Source organism: Doryrhamphus excisus, linkage group LG20, assembly GCF_037039965.1.
Source record: "Doryrhamphus excisus strain RoL-2023G ecotype Guam linkage group LG20, RoL_Dexc_Guam_v1.1, whole genome shotgun sequence".
NCBI lineage: Eukaryota > Metazoa > Chordata > Actinopteri > Syngnathiformes > Syngnathidae > Doryrhamphus > Doryrhamphus excisus.
The window spans coordinates 14,203,138-14,217,503 of record NC_136376.1 but is presented as its reverse complement, the minus strand read 5'-3'; the positions used below and the strand labels follow the sequence as shown (position 1 = coordinate 14,217,503).

Here is a 14,366-nt window from a genome sequence, read left to right as displayed (position 1 = left end):
AAATGTATGGGGGGGGGGCAGACTATACATTTTACACGTAACAGTCCACCTGGTATTATTGTATCTGTAAAATTGTCATGCAATCTGCTATTATTATTTATTATTTTATATTTATATTTAAATATTTTAAAAATAATAAAATATTATAATAATTACAATAAAATTAAAATAATAATTATTATATTATTATTATGTAAAATATGCAAATATAACAATATTATATATAATTAATATAATAATAATAATATAATCATTATAATAATCATAATAGTTCTAATAATTATTATATTAATTATAATAATTATAATAATCTAATAATAATCTAATAATAATAATTATTATTATTATTATGTGCTTGTGTCCCTTTTTTCAGGAGCACTTTGTAAACAACAGACCATGTCAAAAAACGAAATTGATATTATATTATATATATGATATTATATTTATATTATTATTATGTAAAATATGCAAATATAACAATATTATATATAATTAATATAATAATAATAATATAATCATTATAATAATCATAATAGTTCTAATAATAATTATAATAATTATAATAATCTAATAATAATAATTATTATTATTATTATGTGCTTGTGTCCCTTTTTTCAGGAGCACTTTGTAAACAACAGACCATGTCAAAAAAGGAAATTGATAAAACCATCAAAAGGTTGGCTCAAGCCATGATGCCAGGTTGTATGTTGAGTTTAAATGAAATACTTTGGAAAGATTGGGCGGGCCGTATTCAAACACTTGGCGGGCCGGATGTGGCCCCCGGGCCGTAGTTTGCCCACCCCTGCATTAGATCATATCAAACTACGAAATACAATTTTACAGTTTTTGTGATTTTGTTTTTACTGAATTAGACATCCGACTTGCAAGCCAGCTTGTATGTAAAAAGTTGAAATACTGCCCGGATACCGGTGGGCCGGATTCAAACGCTTGGTGGGCCGCATGTGTCCCAGCCCCTAGATAAGCGGAAGAAAATGAATGGATGAATGCAGGCAATCAACCGTTTTTGTAGCCATATCTGCTATGATTCACTTGCAGCCGTTTGCTTTTAGGCATACCAAAACTTGTTTATTTTCCTTACCCGTTTTTTTGTCTCCTGCACTTTAATTTTCAGAGTGAGTCATTTCTACTACTGAATATTTAGTTAAGCCTAATTGAATAATCAATCAGGCAGCCTGTATCTCCGCCCTGTTGTGCTCAAGAGGGCTTCTCTCCTGCAGGCAGGCCCGCCTCCAGTACTCAGTGTCTGATCACGTCTCCTAGCAACATGCGTCCTCCTAAAGCGGTCCTTTTTCCCCCTAGAGAGAACTGGATCTCAACTCTGAATAAGTAACTCTGCAAAGTGCTGCTGCAGATCACCGGTGAAGATTCTTTACAACTTAATGGTGAGCATGCTTCATACCAGGATAAACCTTCTAGTCTAATTGACAGCCAGCAGAGACGAGCCTGTGCTGCTCTACATACAGTAGCAGATGGTCCTACTAGTCAGATTACCCAGCCATGCTAAATCCCAGCCTAGACTTTGTAGAAAGGGGCAGACAGACACATCTACCACGTGTAATGCTAATCTGTCGTTTAAAGGAGGCTTTTATGGCTAGAAGCCAACTCCAGATTAGAGTGTGTGAGAAGCAGCGCGCCTCCCCAAATTCTGTCACTTCTTTCCAAATCTACTTCTAAATCTGCTACTGATTGAAATACCACAAGGATGTAATACACAGATTTGCTCAATGTGATTTTTTTTTTACAGTGATGAAGATAACTGTCCTGTTTTATGCTGAAAATTGTTAGAACACCTGACAATCACACCAGTAAAAGTACATTACATCACACATTTGCATGGCCACTTGTTGATTGGCAGAATAATTTGCCCAAGACGAATTGAGGAATCATAACACGGGGCTGACAGAAGTTACCCCCAAAACAACACACACATTTATTTACATATACTAATCCCACTTCAAATTTCATTGTATCGTGGATTTAAATATATATAATATAAATTAATAAATCTTTTGACTATCCCGAGAGCCAGAAAGAAGTATGCGGGCTCTAGAGCCTTTTCCATTCGGGCCCCAACGTTGTGGAATGCTCTACCTGTTAATATTAGAGCTGCTACCTCAGTAGAAATGTTCAAGTTCATGTGAGTGTGAATGGTTGTTTGTCTATATGTGCCCTGTGATTGGCTGGCGACCAGTCCAGGGTGTACCCCGCCTCTCGCCCGAAGACAGCTGGGATAGGCTCCAGCACCCCCCGCGACCCTTGTGAGGAAAAGCGGTAGAAAATGAATGAATGAATGAATGCTGTTCATGGTTCAATATGGCTGACTATTAGTCCAAAAATACACATTTTACATATTTCTTTTGCCAAAATTAATAATTTTAATATGGCTACATGAACTAAAATACAAATCGAAGGCATCCGAAAGATGCATTAAAAGAAGTGACGATATGTTCAGGGTTAGTCTAAAGACAAGACAGGTTCGGTCACATCTGAAGTCATAGGCTTGAAGTTTTTGAGTGCTTACAAGTCATGCACACTAGTTAGTGTCTACCAAATAAGATTCAATCTATAAAATCACACGTCTTATTCAAGACTTAAATGGCTTATCGTCTCTGGATATGTCTACTATATTGGGTAATATGAGTCTTGACGACTACAGGGCGATTATTAAAACCGTATTCACAGGTTTATAAACTAGGGGTGCGGCGATCGATTGGTGGCCAAATTAGTATTGGACCATTTCCATTAAAAAAAAATACAAACAAACATGTGATCGGCATGATCAATGCCTTCCACAGTCGATGACAAAAACTGATCGGCATGTGATGGCAAACCCTACATGTACTGTGTTACGTAGGGTTGCCAACTCTGGTAAGACAACTGGGATAGGCTCCAGCACACCCGCGACCCTCGTGAGGATAAGCGGGAGAAAATGAATGAATGAATGAATACTATTTGTGTGTTTCATGAACTCAAACACTGTGTGTGGCCTGCCTTATGATGGTGATACTGTCACAGGGTCTCCTAGTTTGCACGCTGATATCGAGCAGCGCACCAAAATGTCAAAGAATGTTTGCTTCAACTCTTAGTAGTATGTTCAAGTCAGACTTTATGCCGTTATATATATTTTTTAAGTATATTCTCTCTCAATTGCAGACAATAACTAACAGTGAAAAAAAAAAAATCAAGATATTTGAGATTGACTTGAACGTTTTAAATTAAAAACTAATGAGTGCTGAAGCACACCGAATCCAATGTATCAATAATCCTCAGTTCTTATGATTAATTTTCCAATAACTGAAGTGGCATCATGCAAGATATATTTTATTTAGGTGAAGTTGAGGTGACAAAAGTAAGGGTATGGAAAAACTGTGACATTTCCAAACCTTGTCTAGCCAACACAACACAAAGTTGGCCAACATTCTGAACCCGGTATGTAATTTATGCAGTAATGTGCCCAATGCTGTTAGAAAGTCACAAAGCAATTTTCTGCTCTGTGACTGTACAACCTACAAGTAAATCATGATTATGTGACTGTGCAGCTTCAAAACCTGCTTTATTTTCTTTATACCAGGCCCTCAAAGTTGTGAAAAGATTTACAGTATATACATCTGAAAGAGAAGGGTTTCAAGAACAAAAATCGTATTGAAAGGCATTATCAACATCAATGCCACAAAACACACCAAACATGAGGCTTTGAAAGATGGAAGAAAATTTTATTCACTGATGAGAAAATAGGTAACCTTGATGATCTTGGCACAACAAGAGATCCCTCCTGAGATGTTTTCCATACGGTACAGTGGAAGGGGCGGCATCATGATCTGGGGTGGTTTTTTCCTTCGATGGAACAATGGAGCTTCACTTTGTGCAGAGACGTCACAAAGAATTCTGCCTGAGGAATAACCTCACTCTTTTGGACCATCCTGTGTGTTCCTTTGATTTAATTCCAATTGAGAACATTTGGGGATGGACAGCAAGGGAAGTTACAAAAATGGACGTTACAGAAAGTGGATGCCCTCTGTGAAACCAACATTCCCACTATACTCCTATAAACACTAGCATGAAGCACACCCAAAGTCATTTTGGAGGTGATTAACAAAAATGGCACAGATACTCTTTACTGACTCTTTTAAAATTTCACTTGTATTTTAGGACGGTTTTGACGGTTTTCAGTTTTATGAGCTATGATCGCCAACTTTTGATGAGCTGATGAACAGCCTGTTTAAGTTTAACGGTTGTTTGCAATAAATTGCTTACTCATTTTTATGTTTTTTGTTGTCTCACTCCCATTTCTTTTCTTTGCATTTTGAAGCTCCACCTAGAACCTCCTTAAGAGCCAAAAATGCAAAATTTTAATTCTTGCAATTTCTCAACCGGTTATTAGTTATTTTGTATTTACTCACTGAGAAACGCTGTGTTTCCTGTGACTAATGTGTCACCTGCTTTTAATGTGAATCAGCAGTAGCAAATACTGGCAGGAACTTTGGTGTCACTTTGTACGTTAGCAACAGTCCAAAAGCTTTTCTGGAGTGTTTTTAAAATTGAATACAACACACTCTATCTGGGTGTAAAATTTTTTTATTGAAAGCTCTCGATATGACGACACATTTACAGACTGCTCAAAGTTTTTACACCCAATCCAAAGCATGAAATCAATGACCTTGACTGTGAATTCTGACAACTCCATACCTCAATAAGGTATAAAACTGATAGTGTAGTGGTTCACTTTGCCCGTGCAGCCCGTGTTGGTTCAGTTGGTACTCAATGATGGTGTGAATGAGAGTATGAATGAACTCAACTGGTATAGACTCCAGTTCATCTGTGACCTTGAACAGGCTAAAATTTAATGGATAGATGTCTCATGTTAGATATTATTACCCCTTTGTATAACGGAGCACACACTGTGGCAGGACGCAAGATGTTTTAAGTCTCAGGTGAACCTGTCACTACCCCTCTTGTGTGCTTGTTATTTGCTTGTGCTCCTGTTATCAACTGAAAATACGCACCGATAACACTGATTTTCTATCTGTCAAACATCCACTCAGTGGTGAGTCAAACTTCATTCATTTTATACCGCTTTTTACTCACGAGGGTCGCGGGGGTGCTTGAGCCTATCCCAGCTGTCTTCGGGCGAGAGGCGGGATACACCCTGGACTGGTCGCCAGCCAATCACAGGGCACATATAGACAAACAACCATTCACACTCACATTCATACCTATGGACAATTTGGAGTCGCCAATTAACCTAGCATGTTTTTGGAATGTGGGAGGAAACCGGAGTACCCGGAGAAAACCCACGTATGCACGGGAGGACATGCAAACTCCACACAGGGATGGCTGAGGGTAGAATTTAACCCTGGTCTCCTAGCTGTGAGGTCTGCGCGCTAACCAGTCGACCACTAGTGAAGTATCCATCCATCTTATACCGTTTATCTGAGTTCAGCTCGCATGGACAGCAGCCCAAGCAGGGAGGTTCAGACTTCCCTCTCCCTGCCCACTTCGTCCAGCTCCTCACGACGGATCTCGATCCGTTTCCAGGCCAGTTGGGAGACATAGTCTCTCCAACGTGTCCTGGGTCTTCCTTGAGGCCTTCTACCTGTTAGACGTGCCCAGGCCACCTCACCACGCAGGCGTCTGGGAGACCCAATCCGGCAGATACCAAACCAGAACCCCTCAACGCCCTGACTGCGCTGAGACATTCTGTCCATAAAAGTAATGAACAGAATATCTGACAAAGGCTAGCCCTGGCAGTCCAACTCATTTACTCAGACTCAATGGGTCTGACCCTGGTCATACAGGGAACCAACAACCTGAATTAGCTGGTCCGATACCCCATATTCCCGAACTACTCCAAACAGAATTCCCAGAGGAACACGGTCAAATGCCTTCTCCAAGTCCACAAAACACATGAAGACTGGTTGGGCAAACCCCCATTCACCCTCAAGGATCCTGCTGAGAGCATTGATCTGGTCCACAGTTCCACGACCACACTGCTCCTCCCGAATCCAAGATTCAGCAAGATTCGGCGGATACTCCTCAGCAGAACCCCTGAATAGACCTTACCAGGGAGTCTGAGGAGTGTGATGCCTGTGTAGTTGGAACACACTCTCCTGTCTTCTTAAAAAGGGGGACCACCATCCCGGTCGGCCAATCCAGTGGTACTGTATCTGATGTCCATGTGATGCTGCAGAGCCGTGTGAACCAAGACACGCCACAGCATCTAGGGCCTGGAGGAACTCCAGGCGGATCTCATCCACCCCCAGGGCCCTGCCACCAAGAAGCGTTTTGATAACGTCTGCCCCCGAGATGGAAGAGCCCACCGTGGAGTCTCCAGGCATTGCTTCCTCATTTGAAGACGTGTTGATGGGATTGAGGAAGTCTTCGAAGTATTCCTTCCTCAACATCTCCGGTTGAGTTCAGCAGCACACCATACACGGTGTTGACCATGCACTGCTTCCCCCTCCTGACAAGGCAGAATCTTTTCGAAGCAGTTCGGAAGTCATTCTCCATGACTTCTCCAAACTCCCAGAGTGACAAGTGAAGTAGATTTCTTTATTTATAAAGGGAATATTTTCAGGCTACACAACGGATGAGTGGTTAGCGTGCAGGCTTCACAGCTAGGAGACTCCAGTTCAATTGCACCCTCGGCCATCTCTGTGTGGAGTTTTCTATGTTCCTTCCGTGCATGCGTGGGTTTTCTCCGGGTACTCCGGTTTCCTCCCACATTCCAAAAACATGCTAGGTTAATTGGCGACTCCAAATTGTCCATAGGTATGAATGTGAGTGTGAATGGTTGTTTGTCTATATGTGGCCTGTACCCTTGTATGTACCCTTCATTTGTGTGAACAACTTCTCCAATAGCAATGTGGTCTCAATAATCATGAAAGACTAAATTGAAGCACTAGCCTTTACACTAGGTTAGATTTGAAGAGCTGTACAGTACAGCGCAAAAGCCGTTGAATATGACTTTCTTGTTCATGTGTCTTACAAGTGGGTGAAAACAGGTTTTGCCAAAGTCATCAGCTACAGCCTTTAAAGCGGTGAAATTGATACAGAGGTTGGCTTTCATGGCTCAGGGGCCCAAATGTTCATCAGTGTTGAAGCCAGATAGTGATGATCCACAAAGCCTCACAGGGAGCACAAGTGATCTTCAGTGTGACACAGGCGGCAGCCAGCAGCCTCCTGATGCTCAGCTAATCACTTCTCCAGTGGCTGCACAGGGACACCAATTGCTCACAGCGGATTCTGGGCATCAATTTGAATTATAGCTGTTTCATGGGGATGAGCAAGTATTAATATTTATCAGGTCTATTGTCATGATACTTTCACATAGAAGACTTGTTATTGGGATATGTGCTTAGAAAGACCGTATTGAAGCACCACAGTGTTGTCAAAAATAGGCGAGAGAAGTAGCGAGTGGACAAAGAAAATGAGGTCTGTGCCAGTTGATTTAAAACCTATGTTTGTTTTACAGTGCAATGATTTCCCAATGACCGTGTCATTTTTCACAGACAAAGAGCTGGACTTTCAGAACAGATTGGCATGCTGGTGAATAGATTCTCTAATGAAGTTCATCTGCCTCTTTCTCTGAGCTTTTGCCTTCAGATTTAATGACTTCACCATCTTATCTGAGTGGAAGTGACTTCTAAAAGAACACATTCTCAAATGAATGCTTTTTAGGGGGCTTATTATGACAGAGAAGCAGAAGCATCTTGCAACATGAAGAGATATTTTTATGTGTTTGTGTCAAGCCCGCTGCACGAGCTGGCAAGGGAAGTGTGGGATACATGCAGTGCATGGATCCAAACAACAAACACCATCAACATTCAGTTCCTGCAGCTGTCAGAAGATCTGAATCAAGAAAAGGAGAAATTACCATGTATAAGGATGTCTTCACAATTTAGTTCAAGTTGTATCAGCTTACACCTGTGTACTCTCTTTGATGCACAAGTGTCATTGTACTGCGAATAGCCAGCTGCTTTATTACGACCTGGATTTGATACTTAAAGAGGACCTATTGTGCTGATTTTCCTTTGTATTGAGTTGTGGACTCCTATGGAGTAGCTACACCATAACAAGCACAAAAAACTTTCTCGTTCTTCCAGAATCTGCACCTATTCAACTGTATTTTTTTTAGATTCCGTGTTTCTCACAAGAACGGTCTGAAAGGCACGGCCATTCCGCTACGCTTGGTCACACTGACATGCTTAAAAGGACTTCCGGATTGGGCAGCTAGCTGCAAACCCAACTTATATATACCAAGTCAAATCTATTACAAAGTTCAGTATGGTGACATCAGAGGCTGTCATGAGAAGATGCGTGATGCCTCATTCACGTGCACGGTGCCATTGGTAAGGTAAAAACGGCTTGTGTTGCGTTAGTCCCACTGTCTCCACTTTATTAGATTTTCGAGTTTGCCTCGCCTCTCTGGTTTGTATGTAAATTTACTTGGGATCCTTATCTCTCGCATTTGACATACAGCGTTGTGTAGGCTTGGGTTATGTCAATCACTCGTGGGTAGCATGACCGCGTTATTCCTTGAAATACAATTTTGTCTTATTCTTTGAAGTCATCATAAAATAGTCCTTCTACTTACAACATTTTCAGTTGACAGTACACAGACAGTGGTAACGGTAACCGCATTGACTGGCCACAACATTAGGTACACCTGCACAGTCGCTGCATCAAACACGCCTGTATGGCTATGATCAGATGTCATCCCCCTTCTCAATTTGTTGCACTATGCACGTTGCAAACTTAAACGTGTTTCGTATGGGGCGCATTTCACAAAAGCAGCTGTATACAGCTTGTTGTGTCTGCCTGTTTTTTTTTCTGCTCTCTTCTAATTTGGCTGGTGAGCTGGTAAATACCAATGCTTTTGTACACATCACTTGTCGTATTAGTTAGAGAACTAGTGATATGTTGGCTGTCAAATCTGACATGATCGTTTGTCATCCTCATGGTGTCATATTGGTCAAGTGAGGATTAACCAGCCTCCCTTGATCCATCGACTTCAGCACACCTGTGTGTTTGGCATCCTAAGATACGTGTCCTAATGGAAGCAGGAAGCAGAAAGGAGACAATTACTTGACCTTCACGTACCTGACCTTGATTCTGACCCAGTGGCCCTAATTACTAGAAGCACTGCTCCGTGTGGCCCAGTTTAATCTTAATCAATACGTTTAAGACATCTTAGTATCCCTTTTTAAACCTTCATTTAGGTGATGTCTAGCACTATGGATTTCAGTATGAATTGACATTGCATGCAATTCAATTAAAATGTGCTGGTGTTGCCGACAATAAAGATGGATGATAAAATTCATTCTCCTTCAGTCTTCTTCGCATCTATGGAAATCTTCCAGCATTTCCGTGTCTCCTCTGGCATTGCTCTATTACTCATGCTGCTTGTAGATGTTGTCAGTTGTCATCATGCGTGGTGATATAAAAGTGTCTTCTTTGTGTCCCTTGCTTGCTCGCTCGCTCTTTTCTCTTTCTGGAAAAGTACATCGCTGCCGTGACTTGTGGATATGCGCCGGGGCATGTACAATATGTATCATAAAGAATGTTTTATTTTTAAATGCATTGGCGCCTAGATTGTAATTGTTTTTATGTAGATACCTTTTAATATACCAATTTTGATTGTAGCAGTGGCTTATACTAAAAATAGACATTCTCATCAATCTTACCATGTTATGATTAATTAATCTTGTGACTGTTTAATTTAATGATCATCTAAGGCAATAGAGGGGAAAAGAAACTAAATTCAGTAATAACGACGTTTATAATTAATCAGTACCTGAGGGGGGGGGTTTATTTTGTCTTCTCTAACTGATACGACATAGTTTTAATTTCACTTGTTCCAAATTTAATCCTTTTAATTGAACCTTATTGTTTCACAATTCTTTATTGAGTTCTAACCCACAGCTAAATCAGAGAAAAGAAAAGAAAAGATGGAAAAGGGGATTCATGCGTTATCAAGCTACTATTGTAAACTTAAAGTATTATTGATAATAGTATGGATTGTTTTCTTTCTCTTTATATTTTACTTTTTTCCAATCCTTTCATATGAGTAGTTAATAATTTAGCAAGCACAACCGACAAGTAACAGCCAAAGTGAGACGTGTCCTGGCTGGTCCACCTACTATTTTTTTATATGTCTGAGTGTAGAAATCCACAAACTCACTATTTTCATATGCAGAAATCCCTTGTTTTACTGTGGGTCATGGATACTGAGGTTCTCATCGGGAGTGACCAGGATGGAAAGGATCAGGAAAGACTACATCAGAGGGACATTACATGTTCGGGGCCTTGGAGATAGAGTCAGAGAGGCCAGACTGAGATGGTTCGGACATATCCAGAGGAGAGATAGTGAATATATTGGTAGAAGGATGCTGCCAGGTAGGAGGCGTAGAGGAAGACCAAAGAGGAGGTTTATGGATGGAAGGACAAGAGCGACAAGCACCTCCTAGCTCATGCATGCATCCACTGTTTTAGGATGAGTACTGCAAGCACCTCTAGTATTACATTTGTATGTATTTTGTTGTTCGATAAATATGAATCATGACGTACCACTTGCATTAAAGACATTACTCGGGCTGTATTAAGACATGGTGTGTTATTACATTCCCGACTGTTACTTACAATACTTTTTTACTTTTATGACTTCCACCGCTCATTCTCCTAAATTTTAAATCTGCAAGTTGAAGCATTCTCAAATTTTTTGGAACAACACAGCAAATTCATCACCATTAACTCTTCATCCATCTCGTCAATTTGTCTGTAGATTGAAATAACAAATGAAGCTGTTGTGCCATCTGTGCCCCCCACCCCCCAAAAAAGGGTTGTGCTTGTGTGTGATGACTACAGGTGTTTAATCAAGCATGCAAAAGAAAGTAACTAAAACATATCTGGCACACTCCAAGTTTGGCAAAACTTTCCAATCAGCCTCACCTTGTCACAAATTTTGGATGTGAGAAAAGAACAAAAGAACAAGTGGAAGGAAAAAAAACACTCGCATACTTGACAATTGGAATGTCTGTGCCCTGCTGTGTGTGAAAGAACAAAAGCTCGAGTTGAGGCTCACAGACTTGAATCCTTTTGCTATGTAACAGTAAAAATATACTGTATTATGGTGATGATTTAATTATGAAAAGAAAAAAGTTGACAGTACAGTATATAATATTTGTATACTATATATAATAACCATCTCATTCACTTCATCCCACTGTGTTTCTTTTTATGCTGCTGTTCCACATTCACAAGGCATTGAGACTTTTTTTCTATTTTATGTTGAGCACACATGTGAAAATGGCCTGAGGGGAAAAGGATTGTGTAGTCTGCTTTAACTCATCTTCCCTGCCAGAGACCGGGGTTTTAGGCAGCAGCAGGACAGAGACAGAATATTTTATTTATATTTTGCCATTGTCACTCTCAGCAGAAACCTTCAGACAGGTTGAGGCTGCTGGGGCACACTTGGTGGTCAGCAGCCCTGCATGCACTCAGATAATGATAACTGCATGAAATCCTTGAAACCTCGGTGTCGTTCTGCGCTTTGACTGTTCTTGCTGTAGTTTTTGGTGTGTTCTATTTAAAAGCAGAACTACATTTAATCTACCATCTCTGTCTTAGCCATGGCAACGCCATCCTATTTTAGCACCAAATTCTACCTTTGGTCAAAGATTACAATTCTGATTGTGTGAAATGCTTGTATGAACCTTGTCACACAGACAATAATAATAAAAAAAAACACATGGTAGTTCTCAGAGAGTGCAGTAAAAGCCATTTCTTCTCTTTAGCTTTTCTTCTCAATTCTTCCGCCTGCATGCTATAACAGAAGAAGTCAAGTAGCAAGAGAGAGAACATTGCACTGCATTGTTGTGTGCTTGTCTTTTGTCCAAGTATTTTTCCTTGAGTCACATCTAAGTGTTGCACAACTCTAACTGTGCTATCTAAGTGTGTGTCAATAAGGCCTCCTATGAGAAACTATTCAAATGTGCTGAACTAATAGACTGAATCTTAAGGTGCAATTATAATATCTAACATTACTCACACATTTGCAAAGGAAAGGAAAGAAGCCAATCAATAGTCTCGGAATTTTTTGCACTCTAGTTCTACGTTTTATAGTGTATGTGTATAGTCGTGTCGGTGCATTACAATTTCCGACATGGACATTGACACATTTATTTTCTGGCTTCTGAGGCTATTAGAGAGACACCAAAAGTGGGATGTGCAAATTTAGTAATTTTCCTCCTAATATATTTTTCAAATGATTGGAAACATATCAAATATGCATTTATCCTCCCTGTCCTTTGTGTTGCTAACTAAACCAAATAACAAAACATTGCTGTTCTTTGTTGTAGGATGTGCCATCTGCAAATTATTAATGCAAACGTGTTTCCCCCAGGTTTTTGGCTTCTTTGCAACACTTCCCGGAGGTCATAGCTGGTTTGGATCAGAAGTGATAAGAAACCATGAAGACATTACTCTTTAACATGATAGCCATTTTTATCAGCTGCACTGTTCATTGCCAAGCCTACTGCAACAAACCAGTTACACTTGAGTGGCAAATGAACCAGCACACCATCCAAATAAACTGGACACTCATAGAAAACATTTGTGGCACCACTGGAGACTGTGCGGAATTCAACAGCCCTCAGATTTGCCCACTTCAGCTGCAGCACGGCGACAGGCTTTTGATGGCCGCAGACGAAACACTGACGTCATATGGGATCAGACTAGTCAACGTCTCGAAGGACAATTTTGAGAGCTGTTCTGCAAACGGGTTGACAGAAGGCCAGTTTGTTTTCCCTCATCACATAAATGGAAGCGAACAAGTGGACAGCAAGTGGCTGGAGCCAGGTGTCCACTACTTCATTGCTCTGCACGACAAAGACACTCAGCTGTGTAAGCTTGGGTTAAGACTCAACGTGACGTTGAAGGTGCAGCTTTGTCAGGCCTCCACTATGGCTCCACTTTGCTCCGGGAAGGGTGTTTGTCAAACGGACCAATGGGAACAGGCTTACTACTGTCGATGTCACCACCTCTACTCTGGGAGGTTTTGTGAAAAATATGACGCCTGTTTGGATAACCCATGTAAAAACAATGGAGTCTGCTTGAGTGATGGATCCGCAGATCCAAACCACAGAATGTATACCTGTCTGTGTCCTCCACATTTCACAGGTAAGAGCACAAAACACTCATCACTGTAGGTTCATTGGTGACTCCAAATTGTATGAATGTGAGGGTGAACGATTGTGATAATGGTAATGGTAATGGTAATGGTTTTATTTCATTTGAACATGCATCAGATTACAATTGAGTGCATCCCATAATCAGTTCCCAGTTCCACATGTCCAAAAGGAGTAGGAAGAAGCAAAGCTTATTAAATCCTACCCCTCCATCTGGTACTTTTACAATCACTAACTGTTACATTTGTTCACTTCCTGCTTTCCATAATTCAGTTTAGGTTTTTTTTTTTAAATAATGCACCTCGTAGCGAAGTACTCGGTGATATGAGCATCCAATGCCATAATGGGTACCATAGTAAGTGTCAATATAGTGATATATATAGCACATCATGACTGGTTCAAGACTCTTCATCCTTGTATTTAGCAAATTTATTTTATTTATTAATTTATTTTATAAATTTTTAATAATTTTTGGGGTGTTTTTAAACATTTTTTTATTTTTTGTCCCGTACCAAAATACTGGGTGATATGAGCATCCAATGCCATAATGGGTACCATAGTAAGTGTCAATATAGTGATATATATAGCACATCATGACTGGTTCAAGACTCTTCATCCTTGTATTTAGCAAATTTATTTTATTTATTAATTTATTTTATAAATTTTTAATAATTTTTGGGGTGTTTTTAAACATTTTTTTATTTTTTTTTATTTTTTGTCCCGTACCAAAATACTGGGTGATATGAGCATCCAATGCCATAATGGGTACCATAGTAAGTGTCAATATAGTGATATATATAGCACATCATGACTGGTTCAAGACTCTTCATCCTTGTATTTAGCAAATTTATTTTATTTATTAATTTATTTTATACATTTTTAATAATTTTTGGGTTTTTTTAAACATTTTTTTATTTTTTTTATTTTTTGTCCCGTACCAAAATACTGGGTGATATGAGCATCCAATGCCATAATGGGTACCATAGTAAGTGTCAATATAGTGATATATATAGCACATCATGACTGGTTCAAGACTCTTCATCCTTGTATTTAGCAAACATCAACTGCTTGTATTGTTTCTTGAATTGGCTCATCGTTGTGCATTGTTTGATTTCCTTACTCAATCCATTCCATAGTTTGATTCCACATACTGAAATGCTA

General features: G+C 39.8%; 1 protein-coding gene across 5 annotated transcripts in view; it reads left to right on the top strand.

The window, feature by feature from the left end:
* Nucleotides 1-1,273: 1,273 nt before the first annotated feature.
* eys (EGF-like photoreceptor maintenance factor) overlaps nt 1,274-14,366 on the top strand; it is a 224,227-nt gene continuing 211,134 nt past the window's right edge. For 4 of the 5 annotated variants that reach the window (XM_078787403.1, XM_078787404.1, XM_078787405.1 and 1 more), the window contains exons 1-2: nt 1,274-1,403; nt 12,422-13,197. In XM_078787403.1, the coding sequence (XP_078643529.1) occupies nt 12,489-13,197 (709 nt within the window). In that variant the 5' untranslated portion in view covers nt 1,274-1,403; nt 12,422-12,488. Of the gene's footprint in view, nt 1,404-12,421; nt 13,198-14,366 lie in introns of those variants that run through there. The other variant, XM_078787406.1, reaches the window with a different exon arrangement.